This window comes from Lampetra planeri, chromosome 41 (genome assembly GCF_965212315.1).
Source record: "Lampetra planeri chromosome 41, kcLamPlan1.2.h2, whole genome shotgun sequence".
NCBI classification, from domain to species: domain Eukaryota; kingdom Metazoa; phylum Chordata; class Hyperoartia; order Petromyzontiformes; family Petromyzontidae; genus Lampetra; species Lampetra planeri.
In genome coordinates, this window is record NC_136147.1 from 101,450 (window position 1) to 129,448 (window position 27,999).

Genomic DNA, 27,999 nt, shown 5'->3' on the forward strand with positions numbered 1-27,999 from the left:
CGGCCCGCTGCTGTCGGCCAATCGGAGCGGCTCAGGGCGGGCCCGCGGCCGAAGCGCGCTGGGAGATTCAATCGCTCGGAATCGCCGTTTAGCGGGAGAGCGCGGTGACCGTGGAGGATTTTGTTGTTTAAAGGCTCGACAGCAACAACAAATGTACGAGTGAGAGATTACTCGCTATCTTTTTGTTATCATTCAATGCAAAGTTTCACTTCTAGTTGCGCCTAATTATATCTATTCAACAAGAAGAGGTGAGTTGAAGCGATTCGGGTCGCGTCAATGCCGCTGGTGCTGGTGGCACGAGTCGGGCTTGAGACGCGAGGCCCGGGCTTGTAGGCCGCGGCCTTCACCTCCCCCACTCACAACCCGCGACTAGAATCTAAAAGGAGAGAGGGATGTGTGAGGCGTACCGAGAAGGACCACCAGCACCGACGACACGGGGCACTGCTGATGCGACGAGGTTGCGAGCGGAGCTCGGCGGCTTCGTTGCTGCATCGCGCCGCGTCGTGACCGAAGGCGGCTTGGCGAGGCCCGCGTTGAGCGGTCGACTTCTCGCTGCTGCTGTTGATGTTGTTGATGATGAACATGGTTATAACGCAGAAGCGACTGTGCACGCGACACTAGGACGAGAGAGCGAGTTGTGGACAGTGGTTGTCTGCGTGGAAATGGACCTGCCCGTGTTTAATATGGAATTCCCATTGCTGGAGTCTGAGATGATGTAGCCATTGCCCGATTGAGCGGAGAAGCATGGTTTTGTTTTACCTCGGGCAACGGGCTCGACTATACACGATTGTATAATTATTTAAAACCTCTGAGATCGATCAAATGGGTACATCGTGGAGCAGCACCGGTGCGACGTGGTGCCTGTCAGGAATGTCGAATTTGCACCACTGGCTGAGTTGGGGGCTTAGATCGTCAGCCTCGGTCAATTCATTTCTGGACGAGGCCCTCAAGGGCTTAAGTAGGTGCTTAATGTCCGTCAAAATTACGGACATTATTGCAAAGTTATTTAACGTGTCGTGCGTGTACTGTCGTGAAATGGTGTCACAATGTGCGCAGAATACCGATTGGTACTTAACATTACATAAACTTCGATTTTCCACCTCGTGCAAAGTCAATGTTTTGGGTGCATACATTCTTGTAAACAGGGTTATTAGCCCAAAAGAAACCACGTAGCTTTGTATCAACTTTACGTGCACATAACGACTAATTCTTTGAGATATTTCAATGGAAACGAGGCTACTGTATCGTGAACTCTGTGATAAGAATTGAAGCATGTATTGTGTGAGAGAAAGCTGAAATTATTTCGGGTTATGTATGTCAGGGTCATGACGGATATTTTGAAGGTGGGGTAAGACACGTACGTAGTCGATACGTATGTTATTTGGCAAGCCATTGGATTGCATTTCATGACCGGTGTTATTTCATCATTTCCACGATCGAGAGTGGCATTTATTAACATTGCACTTTCGTTAAAGTAATGCACAGGCATTCCTATCATTAACTCGGCAGTACGAGCATGAGGTGCCAACTTTGGGCACAGCAGGAAATTGTGTTTATTTTTGTACATACGGTTATGTTGATTTGCAACATTGCTGTTAAATTTGGGCAATGTGCCCTCGTCGTGATCATCATTATTATATCTCCCACCACCACTGTAATGGCACTCCTGATGACAACATCCAGTAAAAGGCAACAAACCACAACTACAATGTCATTACTTAATTCCCTTTCGCAGTGTTATAGTTTGTAGGGTAGTTTAATACATTATTAAAACGAAACGAAACTTTTTTTTTTATCTTACCAGGTAAGGCCCACTGAGCTATATAGCTGTTTTTCAGAAGCGACCTGGCCACAAATGATAGCTCAACGAAGTGGCTTATGTCGAAATGTAAAGCAGTCAAATACTCTTAAAGGCATGTGATTCTAAATGTGGAGGAAAAAACCGGAGGATCCGGAAAAAAATCCACATAACCACGGGGAAAACATTCAAACTCCAAATATACAGACGCCAGGGTCGGGTTCGAACCTACTACCTCCTGCATACCAGGCAAGGTAGTTAACATCTCATCACCGTGGCGCCCCAGCAGTGTAGAACTAGACACAACAATAGGAAGGAATACACCCAGAAGTGTATAACTAGGCACAACAATACAAAAGAATATCAAGTGGAATCACCGATTTATTTTTGTGTTGTGCTTGCACGTCACGTTTTTGCCAGAAAGTCTTCGACGACGATGGCGCAGTATGGAGGACAGAAGAATCCTCCGTGGGCAACGCAGTTTTCTACTGGCGTTTCCCAACCCTGTAAGCGCGTGCTTTATCGTCGTAATGTCGCCGTTTGTGTTTGTATTGTTTTATTTAATGAGCACTAATTATAATCCACTACCGGATAAATTTCTCTCCGCGCAGTATTGTTTATGGAGGTTGCTTGACCATACTGCACGTAGCTGGTGAGTATGGCCAGTTTAGATATAATTCACCACTGATGTTAACCGTGGTGGGAATCGAACTCTGGTCAACAGGACTTCTAGGGCAGTGCATCACCGGCACACTCCAGTATTATTGTATTAATAAGAAGCACAGCGATGGCCCTTCGTTCCTCTTGCCATCGAGAGCCACAGTGGTGAGATTTTGAGTCATCGCAGAGCAAGTGACTTTATTCACTCTAGACACGTGTAGGGCAGACGGTCTGTCTTCTCCCGTGTTTGGAAAATTGCGGAGTTGGACAAAAACAGTGCATTTTATTTGTTCACCAAGGTCTTTGCGTGTACCTGTTTACATATTTATTGTTTTTCCATACACTTGCACGTGCAGTCACATTTTGTGTCATTTTCCATTAATTTCACCATTACTGTATTGCTGTACAGCAATAAAGAATCCAATATATGGAATGTAATTATTTATTTGTATACCCACAAAATCCTCGGTCACATTCAAAACTAATTTTCATGAGCATCATAATTTTCAATGTGTGGTGCTTTTATGAATTAAGTTTTTTTGTGTTCTGTAGATAACTTGGTATGTTTGCTCTCAACACCCTGAGGACAGCATAGTATCAATTTCATCAGTAATATGTGTACTGTTGGCTCATCGGGATATGTTTATTTTAGAGGTTTATGAGTTTCGTATTACGCAAGCTTATATGCATGCTTATGTGCACACTTTAACATGCATGCTTATGATTTGCACACTTTAGCCGGGACAAATAACCCGCCTTATTCATTATTCACACTGCCTTGTGATGGTATCATAATCTGCTTTTTGACTGTTCCTTAGTGAGAAGCATTTGCATTATTATCATTGAAGTGTTGTTAAGGGTAATGACAGGTCACAGGGGGCTTCTGTAATATATAAATGGGTTGATCCTGGATAGTGTTTGGATGGGTGACTAGCATGCATAAAAGATATGTTATAAGCTAATTGTGGAGCTACATTGTCAGCAGAGGGATGTGCAGCATATTAAACATTTTGGTCGAAACTTTCTTATTCTGTGCTCCCCGGCTTCACACACCCACAATAACCAGCGTGGTGAAGTGTGATCAAGTATCCCGAATGACCTACACTGCGCGGGGATGCTCTCTGCAGCTCTGCAGCAACAGACTTCGCTTCTGGGCGTGTCGCCCGCTCTCTATGGCCAGCAATCGGTGGGAATTGCCACCGGCATGGGCACTCAGGCCACCGCCGCCTACCCCATCGCACAGACGGCTGTGGTACTGCAGCAGCAGCAGCAGCAACAGCAGCAGGTGGCAGCTCTTCAACAGCAACAGCAAGCTGCTGTGTTGCAGGTAATCAGCCAGTGCAGGCAATGAGATCTTTTGATACTCTACTATCAGTTAATGTTAAATTGTTGACACCATGTAGGGTGAGCAGTTACTTGGTGATTGCAAGTTTGACTTGTGTCCCCCATGCATATTGTGACCTCTGACCTGTGGCCCTTGTTCTATAGAAAATACACTTCAGATAGTTACGTGTAAATTTTAATAAATGTCCCCTATATATTTGCTAAAGCTTACATTGGTAAAACAAGCTTTTAGCTTACACGTGTACTCTCAATTAACATTAGAAATTACATAAATTTGCATCATTAGAGACCTTTAAGGTACATGTAATGGAACATCTGTTTAATGTGGCATTTTCTCTGCTGTTTTGTGTATAAACCATGTTGTGGCTATGTGTAAAAATAGCTTTATAAATGTAATGTTGAAATTGACTTGCATTTGTACATTTTTAACTGCAAATTTGAATTGTGTTTTTTCATTTATTGGGCTGACATTTAAAAAATTCAAATTACCACTTGTCAAAAGTCTGTCAAAGGAATATATGTGCATATTTCCGCATGGTGTGTTAATTTACAGATTAAACTTAGCCCTCATCATATGTCAGCACTAACTGCCCCTTTTTCGAAAATAAAATTAAAAAAGAGCGACTTTTGTGCCAGGAGTATGGTTTTAATGTTGCAATTAGATTAAATTATTGCGAACCATTCAAAAGGTTATTATAACTAGATTACGCAAGTTGTATTTGAACAAAGAACAATGCTGTCTATTAAATTCTAAAATGAGAAGTAGCACAATGCTTCATTTTTTCTGTCTGGACATGGATATGTCTTGCTTCATGTTTAAAAATAAAATCACACCGACATTTAAAAATATGTGATTACAGTTTTAAGGCTGGATGGAATCAGAAATAAAATGTGCCCTTTGAGGTCTATGATATTAAAATTGGTCATTAAAGTATTTCATGTTTTTCATGTGCACAATGTAGAGCTTTATAAATATGTGCTGTTATGCCTGGATAAACAGTGTTGTGTGATTTTGTTGGCAACATGATGACATTCACAGACTGCAGGCAATATCAGAAATATTGAATCCAGATGTGCTTTGTAAAAATTCACTTGGTAAGAAGTAATTTAGACTAAATGGCTTAATTTTGATTGCTGAAAGACGATGTTTAATTCCATTTAAGCTGCATTCTCAAGATGCTTAGAACCCTGAATATGAATTGTTTAGGTTTTGTCGGTCATTAACTAACAATTTTTATTTCCTGAAAACATACCTCAGGAAGATATTGTCTTCCCACAAATGGTTAAATTTAAATCACCACATTACCCAAGCACTGCTTTTTTTGCTTTCGTTGTTATGGGAATCGCTACCAGACAAGGATTTGACGAGTAAAATACTATGCGTTGCGTTAAAAGTTAACTTTTTGTCATTACTCTATCCTAGCAATTTCAGCAGACGCAACAGAATCTCTACAATGTTCAGCAGGTATGGTTTTTCTTTCTGCTGCTAGCACACATCAGTGAACATTGCATGCAGCATCAGCACTGCTGGAAGTGAAATTGTCTTAATGAGGACAATGGAATTAACTCGTACTTGACTTGTCTCATAGCAGCAGACGCTGGCGATGCCGACGAGCCTCGCCGCTCCACAGCAGGCGCAGCAGATGACCGTGTCCTATCCAACGCCACGCATCATTCAGCAGCAGCAACAGCAGCATCAACAACAGCAGCAGCAGCAGCAACAGCAGCAGCAACAACAGCAACAGCAGCAACAGGCGGCAGCTGTCTCCGTGACGCAAAGCGTCGCTCAGAAGCAGCGTGTCTTCACAGGCGTCATCACTAAGCTGCACGATAACTTTGGATTTATAGATGATGATGTTTTCTTCCAGCTAAGGTGAGTCTGAAGAGCTGAATTCTAAACTCTGAACCAGAGAGGGCATTGTGGCATCTTCCCGTGGCTGGTGAATGCTTCCTTTCATTTGGTCAATGCAGCAATACTGAAGGAACTGTCATTGGCTGTGACGTCATAATATATGTAAATCTATTGTTTGCTTCTGTAAATGTACAAGTTAGGCTTCTGTAAAGTTTGTAATCGTAGTGTAGTATAGATATGAAAAAGAGTGATGGCTCTTCGTTCCTCTTGCCACTGGGAGCCACAGTGGTGAGATTTTGAGCCATCGCAGAGCAAGTGACTTTATTCACTCTAGACACGTGTGAGGCAGGCGGTCTGTCTTCTCCTGTGTTTGGAAAATTGTGGAGTCAGACAAAAAAGTGTTTTTTAACATTGCGCTTACATTAAATGGGATACACATGCCAACCGTATGTGTGTTCGTGTAACATGTTTCATGTATAGACTCGTACCGTTTAATCCGTCCAGCAATCACTACAATACTATATGGAGCATTTTCATGCGTTGACCATTGTAGCTCAACAGACAATCTTCATTTTAAAAAGTAGGTTGCTTAAGTCAATATTTAAAACGAGCAACTATGTCTATCGTTACACTCACCGTGGATAAGTGATGAGTAAAACATGGTTTGCAGGTGCCTTGCACTGTAAAGTTCCGCTACCCGCATGTACCACTGACTTTCTCTTATCTCCCCCCCCCCCCCCCCCCCAATTGCAGTGCTGTGAAGGGTAAGGCACCCCTTCTAGGTGACCGTGTGCTGGTGGAAGCCACGTACAACCCCAACATGCCCTTCAAGTGGAACGCTCAACGCGTTCAAACCTTGCCCACTGCAGTAAGCGCTGTGCCTGTGCACCCCCAACCACCACTGCCGCACTCGCTGCAATGTCGCGGTCATGGTTTATGGCCTGTGCCCTCGGCACATTTGCTGTTTTTAGTTTTGTCCTGAGGTTGATAGAGCACTTGTTTTTATGACTTCCCTCTTTATTTGTTTTGAATATTATCTTCATGTAAGTTCCCACAAATATAAGTTCCCATGCAAAGCTGTTTTATATTCTGTACTTTATTTTAGAAAGCTTATCACTGGTTCACAACTTGTACATTCGCATGTTTTTTTTTTCTTTGTGGGGGTGGTGGGAAATCGGTGATGCAGTGCATTACCTCGCCCCGCATTGAATCTGGCGACCCAAGTTCAGTTCCCAGCCGCCGATAATGCCAGTGGCGAATGATATCTGAATTAGTCCTGGAGTTCACCCCCCCCCTTCTCCAACCAATATTGCCCAATGTTGCGAAGTATAGCCAACATCCCCAATGACCAACACAAGGTGGAGAGGCCTTCATTAGTATGGGATTAACAAATTATTCTTTGGTTCTTTTAAGATTAACAAATGACTTAATTATATTTTTGGAGATTGCACACTGATTAAGTAATGTGTATCATAAATCATAATGGCAGGTGTATGTTGTCTACTTGCAATTGAATCGCTTCCCTTGGACACTTGTCCAGTTCCTTTACAATTTCAACACCAGTCAAAGTATCGGTGCGACAATTGCTCCTGTCATTTGTTTCTACAGCAAAGTCAGGGGCTCATGAAGCCTCCACAAGCTCCCACCATGCAGGCGGCACAGATGATGCAGCAGCAGGGCTACACCGTGGCGTCGCAGGGCATGTCTCAACAGGTAGGAATGCAGCACAACAAGCCCCTCTGCACAACAGGGACAACTGTCACATGTGCACTGTGTTCACTCCCTCGTCTTAAGGGATGTGGGTAATAATGTGACGACAATAACTGTACTCCACTGGCTCACAATGTCACGATTGCACTCACCATCAAGGTTATGTGGACTTCCCTCTGCCTACCTGTCCACGACCATCTTTCTCTACTCCCCTCTGTGTGTGCTCTCTGCTCCAGTAACCATGGCTTACTGTCAAAATCCCTCCGTCAACCTTGGATCAGTGCAAAGTCACTCATTGTCTTGTGTTGTCTCCATCGTCCGGAATCCTGCTACTTTAAATAGATAATGCTCTATTTGCTTTTGAAATGATTTATGATATCTACAACTATAAAAGTACCAGTGTGTTTAGTGACGGTGCAGTGGATGGAGCACTGCGTGATGGATCCATAAATCTCAGTTCGATGTCCTTCAAGAGATTAACTTCATTGGCGTGTAATATCTGAACAGGTCCTCAATCCTTATCACTAGCCCACACTGACAAGCGATGGCGAGATGTTATATCCCCCGCCTGGTAAGCAGGAGATCGTGGGTTCGATCTCGACCCTTTGATACCTGTATATTTAGAGTTTGCATGTTCTCTCCCCGTGGTTGTGTGGGTTTTTCTCCAGGTCCTTTGGTTTTTTCCTTCACATTTAGAAACATGGGTTTTCGATTATTTGGCTGCTATAAATTTCTACATGATAAGCCACTTCATTGAGCTAACATTTGTGGCCAGGTCGCTTTTTAAAGATAACGAATAGTTTAGTGGGCTTTACCTGGTAAAATATAAAATAGTTGAGTTATATATTATTTGGTTCTTTCGGTAAAGTCACGTAGATAGAAGAAAAATAATAATACAAATTAAGTGAATAAAAATAAGAAAAAACTAAAAAACACTAATGTAGACTGTAGCCTGGTTCTAAATCAGAGTGAGGGTACTGGCAGTCTATTATGTAGACTGTAGCCTGGTTCTAAATCAGAGTGAGTGTACTGGCAGTCTATAATGTAGACTGTAGCCATGGTTCTTAACCTCGGTGAGTGTACTGGCAGTCTATAATGTAGACTGTAGCCTGGTTCTTAACCTGAATAAAATAAAAGCAAAATCCATGACGTTTCGATCGCAACACAAGCGGTCGTCATTAGGAAAAGGGGGGTTAGCCTCTAAAGGCAAACTGTTTATAAAGTTTTAGAGATGGGCGTAGCCCAAGTGTCTCAGCAGCATGGGCGTGGCAGCTAAGGAAGCAACAACGCAGTGGGTCTACACCAATCAAAGGGCCGCCAGGCAATCATTGTACCTAGCTCCACACACCCACAGTGCTGATGGTGGAGGTTGACAAGAAAACACAAATCAAGTCATGACCCAAAGTGGTTGATGACATCTTTTCAATAATTGCTGAGTTTATAACCATCCTCTCTGTTGAAAATTTGTCTGTATATATGGATGGCTTCATGAACTAAGCTTTGTTGATAGCCAGTAGGCTTGCAAAATACCATCGTCTTAGAGAAATCAATTTCGTGTGAGCTAGCCGCATAAAAATAATGATCGGCCACGGCAGAAGTATTGGTCCTGCCGTGTTTCAAATCTGCCTTATGTTCACGGACACGGTCTGAGACGTGTCGCTTAGTTTCCCTAATGTAACTGCTGCCGCAGGTACTGCTTAGTTTGTAGACGCCGAGATGTTGCATGTCAGGAATTTTGTCCTTCACAGATGTGATCAGATCTCGAATTTTATGTACTGTGTTAAATCGGACCTGGATCTTGTTTTTGTTCACGATTTGGGAAATATTTTTGGTTACCCCTGCTGTGTAAGGCAAGGTCATGATTTTGATTGGATCCTCAGATGGCTCCTTCCTCATGGTTGGGGTGATGGCTTTGCGGATTGTGTAGTCAGAATATCCATTCGCCTTGAGAGCCTGGTGTACGTGTTTGAGTTCACTGGTTAGGTGTTCATGGTCGGAGATACATTGAGCTCTATGGTGTAGTGTTTTGACGAGGGAATGGATAAAACATGGTTTGCAGGTGCCTTGCATTGAAAATATGTCATCAACCACTTTGGGTCATGATTTGATTTGTGTTTTTTTGTCAACCTCCACCGTCAGCAGTGTGGGTGTTTGGAGCTAGGTACAATGATTGCCTGGCGGCCCTTTGATTGGTGTGGACCCACTGCGTTGTCGTTGCTTCCATAGCTGCCCCGCTCATGCTGCTGACACACTTGGGCTGCGCCCATCTCTAAACCTTTATAAACAGTTTGCCTTTAGAGCCTTTTCCTGATGACGACTGCTTGTGTTGCGATCGAAACTTCGTGGGTTTTTTTTTTCAGGTTAAGAACCAGGCTACAGTCTACATTATAGACTGCCAGTACGCTCACCAGCTTAATAAACAGGCTACAGTCTACATTATAGACTGCCAGTACGCTCAACAGCTTAATAACCAGGCTACAGTCTACATTATAGACTGCCAGTACACTCACTCCGATTTAGAACAAGGCTACAGTCTACATTATAGACTGCCAGTACACTCACTCCGATTTAGAACCAGGCTACAGTCTACATTAGTGCGTTTTTTGTTTATTTTATTATTCTTATTTTTATTCACTTAATTTTTTTAAATTTTCTATCTACGTGACTTTACCGAAAGAAGCAAAGATTATGAATTCCTCCACTCACTAAAGTTTTAAGTAAAAATGAAGTTGAGTTTCAGTTTAGAAGTCCAGGCGGAACCTGCTTTTACAACACAATGCATTCCTGGAAAGCCTGTCGTAAATCGGATCGTCGTAAATTGCATCGTCGTAAATCGGATCGTCGTAAATTGCATCGTCGTAAATCGGATCGTCGTAAATCGGACCCTATTTTCCCATAGACAGTCAACAAAAACATCACTTGCCGATGTGCATTTCCTTTTATATCGTCCATATTTAACAGGGTTTAATAGGCAAAAATCCACAAAACACTTGGGAATAACAAAAGCTCCACGCCAAGTCACATCGGAAACCAAACTGACTTTAAATGTGTTCGGAGTCATGTTGGAAGCTGCGTCGTAAATCGAGTTTCTGCTTTGTAAATCGTTCTCTGTTGGCTTTATGTTAACGTCGTGAATGTGGATCGTCGTAAATTCGACCGGTCGTCGGAGACCGCCTGTGTTCAAACGGCCCCCATTACCGACACCGCATGGGCAGTTCTTAATGCAGCACTGCATTGAAATATGGTCTACGGGGTATGTATGTTCAACTTGTTTCGCACCGTACGTAGCCAACCATGCTAATCGTTGGTGTGAGAAGTTATGCATATATACCAATTTGTATTTTGCTTTGCCCAAAAATGTAACCATCCCGTTCATCTCATTCCAGCAGAACATGGTGCAGCCCACCCAGTCTCCCATGCAGACGCCGGCGTTTGTGGCTGCTGCGGCTCAGGCGGCTCAGGCGGCGATGCAGCCCTTCCAGTCACAGCAGGCGCAGCAGGCGCAGCAGGCGCAGCAGGCCCTGCAAACGCAGCAGGTGCTGCAGTCGGGGGCGCTGCTCGCATCCACCCTGTTTGCACAGCAACCGCAGGCCGCTCAGCAGCTCCTGCAGCAAGGTGAGCGCCGTAGTCCTGAATTGAACATGGGCTCAACGCATTCTTCCTTGCTTGCTCTTCACTTTATTTCGTGAGAAGACTGTACAGTTGGATAATGTTCATAGGTACATTTACATATACAGCCTACTTTTGTCGATCCACTCCTGGATGAGGGCCTCCCCATGCCAATCACCACCGATGCCTCCCCATGCTAACCACTATATCAGATTGTGATGGAATGGGGAGGCTTTCATCCATCGGTGGATAGACCATGGCTGATGATGATGATGACAATCATCATCATTGCACCATTGCCCCTTCATTCCCCCCTCAGCTTCACTTGTATGTACATATAGCTTGTTGTCTTCCATAGGTGTGAATTTGGAGAGCAACAACAGCATCTGGACATCACAACACTCCCACGATGTTTGTTTTGGATGTACGTATCATGATTCCTAGAGAAAACGTGCTTCTCTCCTGTCTCTTAACGGTTTACGCACATCAAAGCAGATGGGTACCTACCACAGTTTACTAAAGCCACCTCTGAACTACGATTCCAGAAGCCCCTTGACCACGGCACCCTAATAACATAGATTTTTAAAATCTGAAATTGCGGTAACAACGACCAGACCATCGACCAAATCGCGAACCACTGTGAATGCTGAAAATTAAGCCAAGCCATTGAAAGCAATCTGCCATACGTCCATGGAAGCCATTTCCCATCTAACTACACTGGAAACTGACTTCTAAGTTGCTATTCATTCAGCCATACGAAAGAGATTATAGACTGAACACTTTTCACATCACATTCATGTATACATGTCTGAGTTTTTATGTGTACGCTTTTGTAAAAAAGAAAGCATAAATAAAAACTGCAAATTTTTTTTTTTGCAATGCAAGGTGATGTGGCCAAATTAAGTTCTGCTGGAACATTGACTTCAGAGGTGCCACGGTGGCGAGATGTTAACTACCTCGCCTGGTAGGCAGAAGTTTGTGGATTATATCCCTACCCTGACGCCTGTTCTATATTTGGAGCTCGTATGTTCTCCCCATGGTCGCGTGAATTTTTCTCTGGATCCTCCGAGTTTTCCTTCTACATTTTAGAAACATGCATTTAGAGTATTTTGGCTAATATAAATTTCCACGTGATAAGGCACTTTGTTGAGCTGTCATTAGTGGCCAGGTTGCTTCTGAACAAGAGCTATATAGTTCAGTGGCCCGTACCTGGTAAAATAAAAATGGTTAAATGAATAAAATAATTAATTGCACCTTCTTCTTGGTTCTTTCGGTAAAGTCACTAATTAATTGCACCTTGCCAACTCGCAGCAGTTGTCATGGGTGCCTCATGTTATGTTTTCTCTTTCTCTCCTCCCGCCCTGCACACACTTGCCATACTCACCCCACCACAGTGGGGATGCTGCAGAACCAGGGCCGGCCCATGAACAGCCCGGCCCCCATGCGCAGGATGGAGCCTACAGGGAGGATGTCAGTGCGGCCCGACCGCTTGGAGGCCCCCTTCCCCCGGCGAGAGAACCAGAGGTACGTGAAGCGTACGGTGTGAGTGCTGGTTCTTATTTGAGATGAGAGTCCCCTGTCTCTTAACAGCTATGGGCAGTAGCTAAATTCATTTTGGATGTCCTTTCGTACAATTGTAGTTTGCAGTCGGTATCTAAATTGCACGTCTTAAAAGTCATTGGTAATTTGTATCTAAATTGCAGAACACAGTTAATTTGTATATATATTAATTTGTAATTTCTGTCAACATCAATTTGTAATTTGTATCTACGTCACTCGAGTAATGTTTTATGTTGAATGTGTATGGTCATTAACACGTGTGGTGATGATCGTGGAAGTTTAGATGAGTTTAATCACTGACGATTATTATTGTAAACGGTTTCAAACACTTGATTATATGGTCCTCCGAACCTCTGAGAGGCAGGTGGACAGAAAATGGTACATGTGTGTCATGTGTGTGTGTGTGCTTGTGCCCATGTGTGTGAATTATGTGTGCCCACATATGATTGCTTGTGTGGTGTAGCCGTGAGAGGGACCGGCGCCGCTCTCGCTCGCCCGTGAGGAAGCGCTCCCGTTCGCCGCGCCGCGACAGAGAACGCGAACGCTCGCCCCGCCGGCCCCGCCGCACGGCCCCTCGCTACACCGTCGAGTTCTCCCGCTTCTCCCTCGACTGGTCGGTAACGTTGTCGTCGACATTACCATCATCATTGTCACTATACCAATCAATCGAACACCATGGAATCAAGTCGGCATTAACCACACATTCTCGTGGTAAAACATGCAAACAATATGCTCTGATAATTATATATGCATTGTCTTTTAAACTGATTTGCCCACACCAGACAGCCTTCTTTATGGCCTTGTCTTACCAGTGTCAGACCAGAGCATGCCAAAAGGCGAACAGTAGAAATAGAAGGCAAGTATCAGAAAATGTATATTGCAGTTATATATCTTTTTCTTTTTAATGTCACCATTATAGCCGATTTGGTTTCTTGGCACAAAGATTATCATTGCTACCATCGCCAAAATCATTGTATTTAGCACCAATAAGCATAATTTGGCTTCATAATTAGCACCATTATCATCGGTGGCATCATTCGTGACTGCACTGTGACCATCAACACACTATTCTTGAAAACACAGTTTACTTGAGAACACAGTTTAAGCTCAGCGGTAACAACTCGGTGCCCGTTTTGCAGGCCGGTGCTGCATACGTGCGCCCTTTGTTGCACAGGGACGGCTACCACGGGGGGGGTCCCCTTGGCTAAACTCTCGCTTGGCATTGGAATGGTTGAGATGAGATGTAAGGTGCTTTGAGTTTGAGGCATTTCAGCAACGCCACATAAATGCAAATCCTCAAATCCATATTCGACACCTGTCCACTTCGAGCTCTTCTTGATAGTTCTAACGTCCCTTTCCGCAAACCCCCCTTGCCCTTATGTGTGCGGCAGTGCCGGCTGCGACCTGATGGAGCTGCGGCGCCGCTACCAGAACCTGTACATCCCCAGCGACTTCTTCGACACGCAGTTCACGTGGGTGGAAGCCTTCCCGATGGCACGTCCCTTCGCGCTGGGCCAGACGTGCAGCTTCCACGTCTTGCACAAGGAGGTGGAGCCCCTGCATGCCGGTGACTCGGCCAGCCTCGAGCCCTCCGATGTCAACCACCTGTACAGTGCCAAGGTTGGTTACTACGAACTCCTAACACTTCCTTTTTTACCGTTTTATTTCATCGGTAATAAGGACGTGGGGAGAACAAGTTAGGAACAAGGGGACAAAGTAACAGGGAAGGGGGGGGAGAGACGCAACAACAAACCAAATATGAGATGCCCAGCAGTGTCGAGAGTGTTATTTTATTGCCAATGATTGAGCAAGTCCGACTGACAAAGTCTTTGCCTTTTACAAGAAAGACCCAACCCAAAAAAACTATTTGACTTGGAGATATGTACCCATCAGGTGGGTAATGATGCATCGATTCATCAATTAACATAGATTCTTATGTTAGACTTTCATCGATTGCATTTAAGAATTTATTATTTATGACGAATTATATGCAAATCATATAATGTTTTTTTTGCGAACGAATCATGCAAAATTGTACAAATAAAATGGAGAAATTAGAAACGATACACATGGGATGGTGAAAATGCGATGAAAAATGGATATATGTATTTGTAGAAGTCCCTATACTGATATGAGTACATACATGGTCTTCATAATAAAGGTTTTTGGGTTAGATCGCGTAAGTATAAATGTGTCGAAACCCTCCACCACCCAACACGGCCAATCGGTAAGGGATTTGTCACGTAAATAAACACCAAATAGTTATGATTCTTTGGGTCTTTCGGTAAAGTCACGGAGATAGGTTTTAACCTATCTACTATTCACGTAGATAGGTTGAGTACTCAGATTGTAACTATTTGGCATTTTGTTTACGTGACAAATACCTTACTGATTGGCCGTATCGGGTGGTGGAGGGTTTCGACACATTTATACTTACGCGATCTAACCCAAAAATCTTCATTATCAATAATATTGGTTGCGAAAGCCTACGTGTTAAACATACATGGTCTTGTCTGGTGCATTCGTTGTTTTCAGGTGATGCTCATGGCCAGCCCATCTCTGGACGAGATTTATCAGAAGTCCTGTGTTTTGGCTGAGGTCTTAGATGAAGCCAAGGAGACTTTCCAACATCCGGCACGGCTTATCAAGGTAATACCTTGCCTTAATCTGTTTATTTTTCTCCATTGCAATCCCAATTGTGCTATCCATCACCTTAATTTCATGAGACTAAGAATCCGGGAGGAACATTCACAGAGCAGTGCAGCCCTCTGTGTTCGAGTGTTCCATGGAAGGATCTATTTCAGAACTGCCTATGATATATTGAGTAACTTCTGGATCCACGCTAGGTGACACATTTTCCACCCACTGATTGAGGGTACTGTTTGTTGCATGGCAGTCAACTTGATATGTTTTTTTCACTAGAGAACCTGATTCAACCATGGACGGCTACCCAGATTTGAACCCAGGATCTCAGTGTTACCAGCTTGGTACTCTGACCTCTGACCCACCCAGAAACGTCCCGCTTTAAGCTATTGTTATTTAATGACAAGCCTAAGCTATTTTAACAACTTGTTACCCTAACCTTCATGTGCCACATTGATGTTGAAATATGGTAGAAAGGTGTAATTTATTTGTGTTGAAGAACACCGTTGTCAGAGATGATTGCACAGCATGATTTATACAGTAGTACCCTGTGATGTGACCGCTCGGTTAATGACCGCCCTCGATCATTGTCTCAGTTCCTTGTCGGACAAAAGGGTAAAGACGAGGCCATGGCCATCGGAGGCCCGTGGTCCCCATCCTTGGATGGGCCCAACCCTGACATGGACCCTTCCGTGCTCATCAAAACAGCCGTGCGCTGCACACGAGCCCTCACCGGCATCGACCTGAGTACCTGCACGCAGTGGTAAGCAGGGCCCAGGGGCCTAACACAATTCACTTAGTGGTTGAAAATTTGGGAAAACTTATACATGTTTTTGTAACGAGGTTAATTATATTTTGTATGCAACTCATGAAGCGGGTGTATTGGCACATGGCCTGTAATCCAGTGTTTTGTAGGAAAGTGTTGGTAGATCATGTACATTTGGGAAAGTCCAAAACCTACTGGTTGTGGGGTGGCCACGATATTACAGTAGAGAGAGTGGGTTCATGAATCTGTCTTTATTGATTTTTGCACGCTATGGTATGCAATGATTATTTTTCCAGGTACCCTGGTTTACCCACATGCAAAATAATGCTAAAAATGGATTTGCACAAATATCCAAATGCAAGTGTCTTTGGGTACTCATTGAAGCTATTCTTTGATATATAAATGACATCAAAATATAAAATATGCAGAAAGGGGTCCTCCATTGATTAATTAGTTGAAGAATATTTTTAAAAACTTTTCAACTTCCAAATCCTGTAGCTGAAAGTCCCAATAACAAGTCATGGGACCTCAAGCCAGAGACAACTCGAAATGTTAGCACGTTATTTTAAGGGGTAATTAAGATTTATGTCTTGTACTTTAAACACAAACATTGTACACGCCTATCATTTGTAAGCTGTATGTTTGCAGATGTTGGCTGACATTAAATGTACGTTCATGTTAATATCCATAATCTTGTTATAGTTGTATGTATGTTTATATAATTAGCAATGAGTATACAAACCATGTACGTATTTTATCCATTGCACATCTATATCTAATCTTTTCTTATTTCACTCCACAAAATATCTGCCAACAGTGACATTTTTGTGCCTTTATTCCACCCTCAAGACAAACCCAAGGAGCATTGCACTTCATGCGTTTTTTAACGGCGTTTGTCAAGTGTCCAAAGCGCGTGCTGTCGTTGGTGTCTGCTTGTGCCGTTGCGTGTACAATTGTCGTTCGTTTTTGTCTCGCCGTGCCCCCACGTGACAGCTGTCGTTCCCGTGCATTTGCGTGTGCTTCCTTGGGAGGGCCTAGGGAGGGAGGGTGAGAGTGTCGCGTCCCACGTCTTGTGCACTCGTCAACTGTCTATGGTCGAAATTCATTCTTCCTTTGCACCCATTCACTGACAAATCCCATCAATAAGCCTACACTTGTATCGGTGACTGAGGCCGGTTCAGAATTATCCTGTCTTATTTGTGAAAGTGGTAAGCGATTTTTTTTTTTTTATATATATAAGATATGACGATGTTGACGATGAAGATGATATTAATAGCATTAATAAGAAAGGTCCTGACAGGTCTTTCCTTTTCCGGTGGTGCGCCCCTTTACGGGGGCGGCAGGTACCGTTTCGCAGAGATCCGCTACCACCGCCCGGAGGAGCTGCACAAAGGGCGGAAGGTGGCGGCTCGCGTGGAGACTGTGGTTATTTTTCTCCCGGATGTTTGGCACTGCACCCCCACCCGTTTGGAGTGGGAGGCGCTCTCGCGAGGCTACAAGCAGCAGCTGACGGGCAAATCGCAGGCCGCGAACAAGGAGGTGGACGGAGAACAGGCACTGAAACCAATCCCACTCGCCCACCCGCCTGCCCTTGTGCCCTAGCTCCCGTCATTCTTACGCTCTCCCCCATTACCCCGACCCTTCATTCTACTTCCACTGCCCGCTCCCTGCCCCCCCTCAACCCCGGAACCCCCTTCCCGCTTCCTATACCGTTTAGGCTACACATGTCTCTGTGTGTTGTTGTTGCCGTTGAATTGTTGTTGGTGGTGTTGGTGGACTACGGGAAGATGATGTTGGCCAAAATGTACTCGCTGAGCCAACGTCGTCAGTGTAGCGTCCTACACGTCCTCTTTCAAAATCATTCCCTTTGTGTTGTCGCGGTTGCCGCTCGACGCCAGCTGGAGGAGATCTACTTTTCAGTGTCGCCGCCGAGAAGATGCGCGGCCTGTTGTTTGGATCGGTGCTCCAACTCTCGTGGCTTTTTCGTTAGCGTGATGTCCCCCGTTGGTGCAGTTCGTGCCTCATCTGAACGTTTCCAATTGGGAGACGCATGGAGTGCCTGGAGCCAAATTTTTTAAGAAAAAAGAAACCCTGAGTGTGTCCTTGTATCTCCAAAGCCTATCCACTGTTGGAAGTAAGATTTTTAATACACTAACGTCGTAGTCTTTCGTGAAAATACGGCCACACTTTGTTGGCTGTGGGTATAATAGTAATGATGTGATCGGAGAGCTCCAGACCATGTACAAACAAGGGTAATCTTACAGCTGGATTTCTATGCCGTTTCCATACTTATTATGTTCTCGTATGAAGTTTACAGTTCTACTCCATCAACTAAAAAACACAGTAAGTTTATCAAAATTCATAGTGAATAGCGTGCTTTTGTAGGTAGGAACTGTCAAAGCTTCTCCCTACCCTTGCCCTCCCCGTGTCTTGTCCCATCTATGCCCCCTACCAAAGCCCTTGCCCTGTATACCCCAACACTGATGAAATGCTTTTGTGATTTGCAGATTTCTCTTGTGATTGACTGGTTGCATCAGAGCTCATGTGTCCATTCACTTAGGGGCATCTCGGACTGTGTCTAAAGCACCACAGGAATGTCTTAAGCAGAAGGAAGTATATCTTTTCCAAACTGCTCTAACGAGAGCAAGCGCTGTTGGTGGAAGGTTTGAAGGCAGCTTGCATGGGAGGACGTGCCTTTGCTACGCGTGACTAATTTAGCGTTTCTCCAATCTGTTTGGACAGGATGATGAAGAAAAGGATGAAAATGGTAAACTCACGACTCCGACGCACCACTCTAAGCTGGATCCCAAGACGATGAAGGTAAGACCAAGTGGATGTTTACTTCACCGTTGTTTACACTGCCAGAACAGACTTGGGTTGATGCTGCAATGGCTGTGGCGTCTAGAAACAGAAAGTAATAGATAGAGGCGTTTGGTGACATCAGCAGCTTAGGGTCCTGATGGTATTTTGACATTGCGGCTCGCACGCTCTTCATTGTCTTTGCTTGCATCACACATTTTCAAACTTTGGTGTTTGATCATCATATTTAAATTGTCTTCAGTATGCATATCTGTCATGGGATAGTTGTTGCCGGGCTACGTGCTGGCAAGCAGTTGGCAGTATAAAACATCTGTAATTCGATGCCAACACATCTATTTTCCTTTCGCCAACCCATCCTGACCAGAATGGTCAACCGCCACAACCTGCACGTGGTGGAAAGACACCCTCATCGGGCAGTGGATTTACAAAGGGCTGCACAAGTACTGGGCCATATCGTATGCAATGATTCACTTGTGAACCTGCGTGTATGTGTGTGATCCTGCGCCGTGCCCATGCTCAACCGGCAGGTGAGTTCTCTGCGCAAGGAGCTAGAGGTGAGGAGCATGAACGCCAAGGGTCTCAAGTCGCAGCTGGTGGCGCGGCTAATCAAACAGCTGAAGCAGGAGTTGGAGGTGGAGGAGCAGGAGGCGAGTGAGAAGGCCGAGGCTGAGGAGGTGGAGGAGGAGAAGAAGCCCGCCGAGGAGACCGAAGAGGTGGTGCCACTCGTTGCAATGAACGTTCATTGATGCATTACACACTCTTTTTGTGTTTTATTTACCATCGAATGATTCCAAAACTTTTCCAAATGAGTAGGCAAGTAACAACTACCTGATAATAGTCCTGGTCGGCACCCTTCAGGGATTTAAACTTGTGACCTGAATGAGAGACGGGTTCTCTAACCACCCCACCACCTATTTGTTGGTTCTTTCGGTAAAGTCAAGTAGATAAAAAAAATAAAATGAATAAAAGTAATAAAAATGTACACTGTAGCCTGGTTCTTAATCGGAGTGAGTGTACTGGCAATCTATAATGTGGACTGTAGCCTGGTTATTAAGTTTGGTGAGTGTACTGGCAGTCTACAATGTAGACTATAGCAATGGTTAAGCTGGGTGAGTGTACTAGCAGTCTATAATGTAGACTGTAGCCTGGTTTTAAGCTGGTGAGCGTATTGGCAGTCTAAAATGTGTTTGTTCATGATTTTGGAAATCTTTTTGGTTACTCCTGCTATGTATGGCAAGGTGATGGTTTTGATTTAACACGGTACATCAAATTCGTGATCTGATCCCATTTGTGGAGGACAATATTCCTGACATGCAATATCCCGGCGTCTACAAACTAAGCTGTATCTGCGGCAGCAGTTACATTGGGGAAACTATATCTCGGACCGTGTTCGTGAGCATAAGGCAGATTTGAAACTGTAGAACCAATACTTCTGCCGTAGCTGATCATTGTTTTAATGCAGCTGGCTCGCGCGAAATTGATTTCTCTAAGACGATGGTACTTTGCAAGCCTACTGGCTCTCATGAAAGATTCGTTCATGAAGCCATCCATTTTTTCAGACACAGACAATTTAAACCGAGAGGATTGTTATAAACTCAGCAATCATTTGAAAGATGTCATAAACCACTTTGGGTCATGTCTTGATTTGTGTGTTCTTGTCAACCTCCACCGTCAGCAGTGTGGGTGTGTGGAGAGAGGTGCATTGCTTTGATTGGTGTTGGCCTACTGTCGGTGTCGGGTTTTCTCCCACATTAACATTAGCTGCCCCGCCCATCTCTAAACCTTTATAAACAGTTTGCCTTTAGAGGCTAACCCCCCTGTTCCTGATGACGACCGCTTGTGTTGCGATCTAAACGTCGTGGTTTTTGTTTTTTTATTTTTGTTACTGAAAGAACCAGAATAACTCTACATTATAGACTGCCAGTGCACTCACTCAGGTTAAGAATCAGGCTACAGTCTGTATTATAGACTGCCAGTACGCTCACTCAATTTAATAACCATTGCTACAGTCTACATTATAGACTGCCAATACGCTCACCAGCTTAAAACCTGCCTACAGTCTACATTATAGACTGCCAGTACACTCACCCAGCTTAATAACCAGGCTACAGTCCACATAGATTGCCAGTACACTCACTCGGATTAAGAACCAGGCTACAGTCTACATTAGTGTTTTTATTATTATTTTTCTATCTACGTGACTTTACCGAAAGAAGAATATGAATTCCTGCAGTCATGAAAGTTTTAAGTCAAAATTCACCCCCACCACCTGGCTGGATAAACTCAGCAACTAAATTCGACCGTATAACCGCTTTGTTTCAGGACGAGGAGAAGAAGCGGCAGGAGGAGAACGAACGCCTGCGCAAAGAGCGGCGTTACACGCTGCCCGAGATGCCTTCCATCATCGTGCACCCCAACCGCACTGCCAAGAGCGGAAAGTTCGACTGCAGCGTCATGTCGCTCAGCGTGCTGCTCGACTACCGAATCGAGGATAACAAGGAGCACTCGTTTGAGGTACCCGGCTCATGCCCCACTTAAAGCCAAAACCACACACACAAACCTCTCGTTGAATCCGTGTAAACAGAAGTAAATTACTTTCACAAATTTTAGGATGTGTTACTTCGATAAGGTGTGCTTGTGTCCAGCTTTCACGTACTTCACATTGCAGCGCAAGTCCGGCTGACGCCTCTGCCTCAGATTTCACTGCCCACCCCCCCTCACCTCCCACGTAGGTGTCGCTCTTCGCAGAGCTTTTCAATGAAATGCTGCAGAGGGACTTTGGGTTCCGCATCTACCGGGCGCTGATGGCCGCTCCGGAGAAGAAGGATGAGAAAAAGGACAAGAGGGATAAGAAAGAGACTGACAAAAAGGATTCGAAGAAGAAGGAGGTGGAGAAGAAAGAGGTGGAGAAGAAAGAGGTGGAGAAGAAAGAGGTGGAGAAGAAAGAGGTGGAGAAGAAAGAGGTGGAGAAGAAAGTGGTGGAGAAGAAAGAGGCCAAGAAGGACAGCGACGACAAGGACACGGAGAAGGTTGTTGTCGTGAAAAAGGAGAAGGTGGAAAACGAGGGCAAAGATCAGGAAGAGCCCAAGGCCAAGAAACGGAAAACCGACGACGAGAAAGATGAAAAAGTAATCCTTTTATTTTCTGCTTTTAACTTGATTTGAAGCTTTCGTGACTGCAGGAATCCATACTCTTTGGTTCTTTCGGTAAAGACGGTCGCTTGTGTTGCGATCGAAACGTCGTGATCTATTAATTTTTTATCTACAGGACTTTACCGAAAGAACCAAAGAGTGCTTTTAACTTGGTTGCATTTTTTTGTGTGCCTTAATATTTATAGTAGAGCATAATATGATGTGTATCCAAGAAAAATCCTCACCTGTATATTAGAGATGAATTTTCAGATGGATTATAATTTGGGATGTAAAGTATTTTTACATTTATACATTTTTGCGCAGCAGAGGGCAATGCAGAAATGTTTCAACATCAGTGATTCGCACATTCACCATCTCGCGACTGACCACCGTGTTGAAGTATGTTCACATAACCGCCACGACCAGCACGGCGTGTGGAGGCCATCATCCAGCAGTGGATTGAAAAAAAAGCTCTATATGTTTACATTGTTACATGTAGAAGGAAACCAGAGGGTGTGAATAACACTTCACTATACCGCTTGCCTGTTGGACACTTACTTGCTATAATGATTCTGACTGGCATCTCATTTCCCCCACCAATCTCATAAACTAGTCGCTGCATTTCAACTGTGTCATTGACAAAGCACCATACATGCCCCGTGTTAGTCACCGCACAATTCTTACTCGGGTGGAATGGGGTATGTGGGCGACGGTTTTTGGTGATGTTCGGTGATGGCGACGTTGATGCTGATAATGTTCTGTTTGTACATGAAGGCAGAGGAGAGCGAGGGGCAGCTCAAGGCAGAGGAGGAGGAGGAGGACAAGGACTCCGAGTCGAGGGAAGAGGAGGCTTCTAACTCGGCCGATGAGGAAGATGACGACGATGATAAAGAGGGTGAGTTCATCCACGGCCACAAAAACTGGTGGGAACACCTACATGCAATGTTATGGATTTCTACAATATACACATGCTGTTTGGTCGAACATTATGCTAAAAAGTGCTTATCTTGTTCCTGTAAGCAAGGTTTAAAAAATTTAGGCATATTAAATAAAAAATATCACAAGTCGCAGAACACAGCTACAATATGTGTTACGAGTTTATGCTGCCTGCTGTTTTGTTGAATTGCAGATGACAAAAAAGATGACAAAAAAGGAGACCGGAAAGCCAAAGAAAAAACTGTGAAAGAAAAGGTAGTTGTGATTTAAAATGTTCACTGTGAAACTTCATAATTATCACTTGGGAACTTAAAGTAGGGGTGCACAACTTCAGTCCTCGTATACCCGAATTCTACACGTTTCACAGAGAGCTTGACATCTTTAACTGCTTAACAGCTGAAAACACTGAAAAAGGCCTATTTAAGCATTATATCAATCATGGTTTCGGTTAAGTTCTTTAGAACTCTATTGAATTGAAAACCAGAAGGCACTGCAGCCGTAGAGACACTGGAGTGTGGCTTCAAGGAAGGCAGCCCCCCATGAAGCAGATATCTCGCGTAGATTCTTTCCTAGGTTGTCTTAGTTTGAAGCTTCATTGTTGAAAAAATTACTTGACTTCAGGATTGCCGCCAGTAGCATTCCATCAAAGTCGCTGTGGTGTGAAAACTGTTGGAATGCAACCTTCCTACAGGCGTGCCATTAAAATTGTCTTTAGCATACCTCTGAAAGATGCGTGAACATTATTATCACTGACAGCCTTAAACTCACGGCGGGCAGCCTGGGAACACAGATCCGTGGTGCTTTGTTACGTATGTATGTATGTTTAACTTGTTTCGTACCCTACATAGCCAACCGTACTAATATGAGGTGCGTTTTAACCCAAAGCCCCTTCACGTCGACAATGTTATGTTTATTCATATTCTTTGGGTCTTTCGGTAAAGTCACGTAGATAGGTTCAAAGAAAATAAGAAAAAATAACAAAAAACTACGACGTTTCCATCGTTTCGATCGCAACACAAGCATTCGTCATCTTCCTGACGACGAACGCTTGTGTTGCGATCAAAACGTCGTAGTTTTGTTTATTTATTTTCTTTGAACCTATCTACGTGACTTTACCAAAAGACCCAAATAATATGAATTCCTGCAGTCACGAAAGCTTTAAGTCAATGTTATGTTTTTCTTTTTTGATTGGCGGGTGTTCACACGCCTCGTTTCTGTGTGCTGGCCTGGCAGGAGAAGAAGGTCACTGTATACCGAGACCTCCTGCTCGCTTTCGGATACTTTGACCAGAGCCACACGGGCTACCTGCAGGAGAAGGACTTGGAGGAAATTCTGTACACGCTGGGTCTGCACATGTCACGAGCGCAAGTACGAATAGAGAGACCTGCCATCCCCAAAGTGAATGCACTGCACGACTCGTGGCTAATTTGTGCCTTCCCGTAACGTGCCTCTGTATACATTTAGTGACCCATTTGCTATGACGAATGAGCCTTTCACCAAATCGCCCGGAATGTGCCTAATGTAATTTCCCGGAAGTTAAGCTGGTTTGAGCATGGATAGTACTTGTATAGCTTACCACCTTTCATAACAAGTCTTAAAAGCTGTCATAACATAATGGGCAGCAGAGGGCAGTGCAGCCAAACGACCTTGTTTTACTGTACGTCATTGCTCTCAAGTCAATGCTCTGGGTTTTTAATTCACACTGACCAGCATGGTAAAATATGGTTAAATAACCCCCATGACCTGCAGGTGTAATTACAAATTAAAAACTGTGTTACCTAATAGCTTGTATGACAATGTGCCCATGTACCCATCTCGTGCATCCTCCGCCACAATCATTTAAACGTGGATGGTCTGAATGATATCAAGGAGCGGTCCTGAAAATATCGCCGAATATTCATTGTCGTGGATCGCATTTCCCACTTGGGGGGCGGCAGTGACGGTGTTGACGTTTCGTCTGCATTGCAGATCAAGAAGCTGCTGTCCAAAGTGATGGTACGCGACGTGTGTAACTATCGCAAGCTGACGGACGCCTTGGAAGGAGAGTCGGTGAGCGAGACGCGGCCCGAACAAAGCTCCACGTTGGAGGAAATTCTCGCGCAAGGTGGGGGGGGGGAGGCTGTCCGAGTCTGACCACACCCCACTGCTACAGCGGACCTGCGGTGTCTTAAAATGTCTCTAAGTGCTCATGTTACGGTCCCTTTTGTCAGTCTGCTGCTGGATGACGGCCGCGATAGCGACATGTGACCTTGCCCGTGCCATGTGTGTATGGCCACGACGCAGGAAACAGGCCTATGCTGCCCTTCACGCTCAGCAGAGTGGCGGCAAAGAGGAAGCCTGGCGACGCGGAGATTCAGTCCAGCATGGTCACCTATCAGGGGGCGCTGGTGGACGTGGGCAGCCTCCTGCAAAAGCTGGAGCGGAGCGAGCGAGCGCGCGATGACCTGGAGTGCCAGTATCAGGCTCTACAGCTGAAGATGGGTAAGCATTTGGCATTTCCTCAAAGTGTGGGTGTGTGTGATATTGGTTTTTGTAGGATTAGCAAGGTGGATGATAACAAGTAGGTATCCCATGCAGGACATTTTTACGTACATATATATATTTTTAATGAGTAAATATGTCTTGAAATTCAAGTCATAGTACAACCTCTGCTGACTTTCCATAAATTGATGATCATTTTATGGACCCCTCAATGATGCTTGAGCAAGCGAGTTGAAGGCTGGGATTAAAACTTACAACTTCACAATTATGAGTTGTCTTCTCTGCCATAGTTCCACGAGGGCAAGGTCTGGCACATAAAGGACTCCGTTTAAACTTCCGAAATGTCCCGCTTTCGGCAATTTCTCACTTGTGCAGAGGAGCTCAACGCCAGCATGAGTGCCACTGGTGACACGAACCTGGCGCTGTCGCTGGAGCTGAAGGAGACAAACAGCCGTTTGAGCGGGGTGGAGGACAAGCTGCGGAGCCTAGAGCAGCGCCACAGCGCCTTCACCAAGCTGCTGCAGAGCACCTCATCTGGCCTCTCCAACCTGCTGGCCGGCATCACCGGCGCTGTCAAGGAGGTGAGCTCATTATCGCAACGTCTCCTTGCTGTCTGAGCGTCTGTGAAAGCCCAATTCATTTTATGCAAAGAAAATACAACACAAACACTATACGTGCTCCTAGATGTGTTTTTTACCTAGGCTGTGGGTCATCACACATGACTAAGCAGCGCCGCAAAAGCGCCCTCATGACGTGAATCGTGACATCACTGCCATAACTTTCGAGACAAGGTGTAAAAACTTGGCACTGCAGCTGCATAATGATGTGTGGTGTATCGTGGGTTTCAGCCATATTGAGGCAATGGATGTCAGTTCATATTACACATTACATATTTGGGTTGCTTCATTTTACACCTTTGTAAAATAAGAACCGCAATTGTATGATAATCACGAGACACAGAGCAAAATTTGATGGGACGCAAGTACTTACGGTTCGCATTGACAGCATTAAAGAGACCATGATGCTTTGTGAGCTGAGCGAAAATCAAGTATTGGCCCAAGGCTTTGTTTTACTAACGTCTTATTTTCTGTTGAACAGAAACTCGAAGAGGAGACGAAACCGGAAGCGGAAGAGCCTGTGGAGAATGGGGCTGACGCATGATCTGCGGAGATTGGTGGATGACGTAATTGTGGAAAAAACTGTAGCCTTCGCTCCTAGCGGGGGTTTGGCTGACTGGTGCACGTGGTCCAGTGGTGATAACGCAGTTGTCTGTCGGCAACATGGTAATTTGGCCACAGGAAAGTAGAGCATATGAATGCGTGCAAGTAAAAAAAGAGTCAGATTGGTGACAGTCTTGTTCCTCGGTGCGTTTCCTGATTCTGTTGGGTGCCGAACCAAAACACCCATATTTATACCGGAGAACAAAGTCAACCCCTGTGGGAGAAACATTTCCTTGTGCTTACGGAACTCTCTGTGTTCACACCTTTATAGAGGTCTGCCACTGTGGTATTGTCTAGTGCTGAGCCATTGTGCTTTCTGGGCAATTTTTTATGCTAAGGTGTGTCCAAGAAATACTATAAAATTAAAGGAATGGGTGCCCCGGAAATATCTGGGTTTTTTTTCAACAAAACCCTGCTATTTCCATCGTGGCCAAATTGAGGACATTTACAGCCTGTAATTGTATTTAACTTACTTTTTACATGATGAAAACACAAAGGAAAGTTGGAGAAAAAAACCCACTGAAACTGCCGAAAATCAACGAGCGATTTCTGCAACGCACAATCCAGTGCTACCATTAGATGCTGTGCAGTATAGTTCTTAACTGGGACTCTGGCATGTGACATTTCCACACAGCGTGCACACGTGACAAACAATTGGTCTGCATTGCATTGAATTCTGTTCAAGTGAGTTTTGAGTGTGATTTTAATTTTTTTTAAACGTAAAAATTTTGAGGAGTCTGCAAATAAATCCCCATTTGTATGCAGGGCATTGAATGTCTGCCCACGTTATCTTTGAGGATACTCTTGTATCCTGTGCTTTGTACATACATCCCAAGCTTAGGTAAATGTCCGTGTCGCGAGTTTTGTGCAGCACTGCACCAGAGCCGGATTCCATAAGACTTGAGCCAACATGGCCAATCGTCTCTCTCACAGTTGTACGCAGTTGGGAAATGAGGGACAGGTCCCTTTTACCACTTCATCTGTATCACGCCTGATTGCAATTTGGCCAGATCTCAGAATTGGTCCTCATATGTACATTTTGTACAACTAGACTTGTTTACCAAATGAAGCAAAATCTACAGATCTTAAAGTAAAATTAATGCAATGCACATGTCATTTTGTACGTTAAATTCGATGTAGCGTTTGTGCATAAATGCACAGAACTTCACATTTGTGTGTGTAGCAAATACTAAATTTCTGTCAGTTGCAAGCAAACGAAGATGCAAACTGCAACCTCAGGCTCATTGTATTGCTGAAGAACAAGTACAGGAATGCAGTGTAAGTGTTCTGCACAGTGTTGTGGCAAACAATATATTTGACACAATAGCATAAGATGAAATAAGTTCTATTGTGATGTGTTTTGATATTTTGTGAAATTGTTGCAGCAATAAATATGCTTTAGACTTGTTTTTCTTTTTAAAATACTCGCCCATCCCATATTATAGTGAACAGTTTTACACACTTAATGG

General features: G+C 44.3%; 1 protein-coding gene and 2 non-coding genes across 12 annotated transcripts; all 3 read left to right on the top strand.

Moving 5' to 3' along the window:
• Positions 1-52: 52 nt before the first annotated feature.
• On the top strand, positions 53-27,952 carry CCAR1 (cell division cycle and apoptosis regulator 1). Of its 10 annotated transcripts, none has more exons than XM_078613207.1 (26): positions 53-153; positions 2,219-2,304; positions 3,586-3,785; positions 5,226-5,267; positions 5,392-5,675; positions 6,408-6,522; positions 7,263-7,367; positions 10,751-10,979; positions 11,332-11,397; positions 12,368-12,497; positions 12,997-13,146; positions 13,925-14,153; positions 15,069-15,182; positions 15,773-15,939; positions 17,286-17,496; positions 18,685-18,762; positions 19,290-19,475; positions 21,085-21,276; positions 21,495-21,890; positions 22,668-22,788; positions 23,023-23,084; positions 24,063-24,227; positions 24,798-24,933; positions 25,113-25,310; positions 25,686-25,891; positions 26,409-27,952. In XM_078613207.1, exons 2-26 carry the CDS (start codon positions 2,235-2,237, stop codon positions 26,469-26,471), a joined length of 3,915 nt encoding a protein of 1,304 aa, XP_078469333.1. In that variant the 5' UTR covers positions 53-153; positions 2,219-2,234; the 3' UTR covers positions 26,472-27,952. The 10 variants fall into 10 exon arrangements, with proteins under 10 accessions (XP_078469333.1, XP_078469337.1, XP_078469331.1 ...); XM_078613211.1 differs by having other exon boundaries at positions 5,395-5,675; XM_078613205.1 differs by having other exon boundaries at positions 61-248.
• On the top strand, positions 2,584-2,731 carry LOC144732220 (small nucleolar RNA SNORA79). The gene has a single exon (XR_013588163.1). It is a non-coding gene; the product is annotated as a small nucleolar RNA SNORA79 (small nucleolar RNA).
• Positions 5,903-6,050, top strand: LOC144732218 (small nucleolar RNA SNORA79). Its single transcript, XR_013588162.1, has one exon. It is a non-coding gene; the product is annotated as a small nucleolar RNA SNORA79 (small nucleolar RNA).
• Positions 27,953-27,999: the final 47 nt, after the last annotated feature.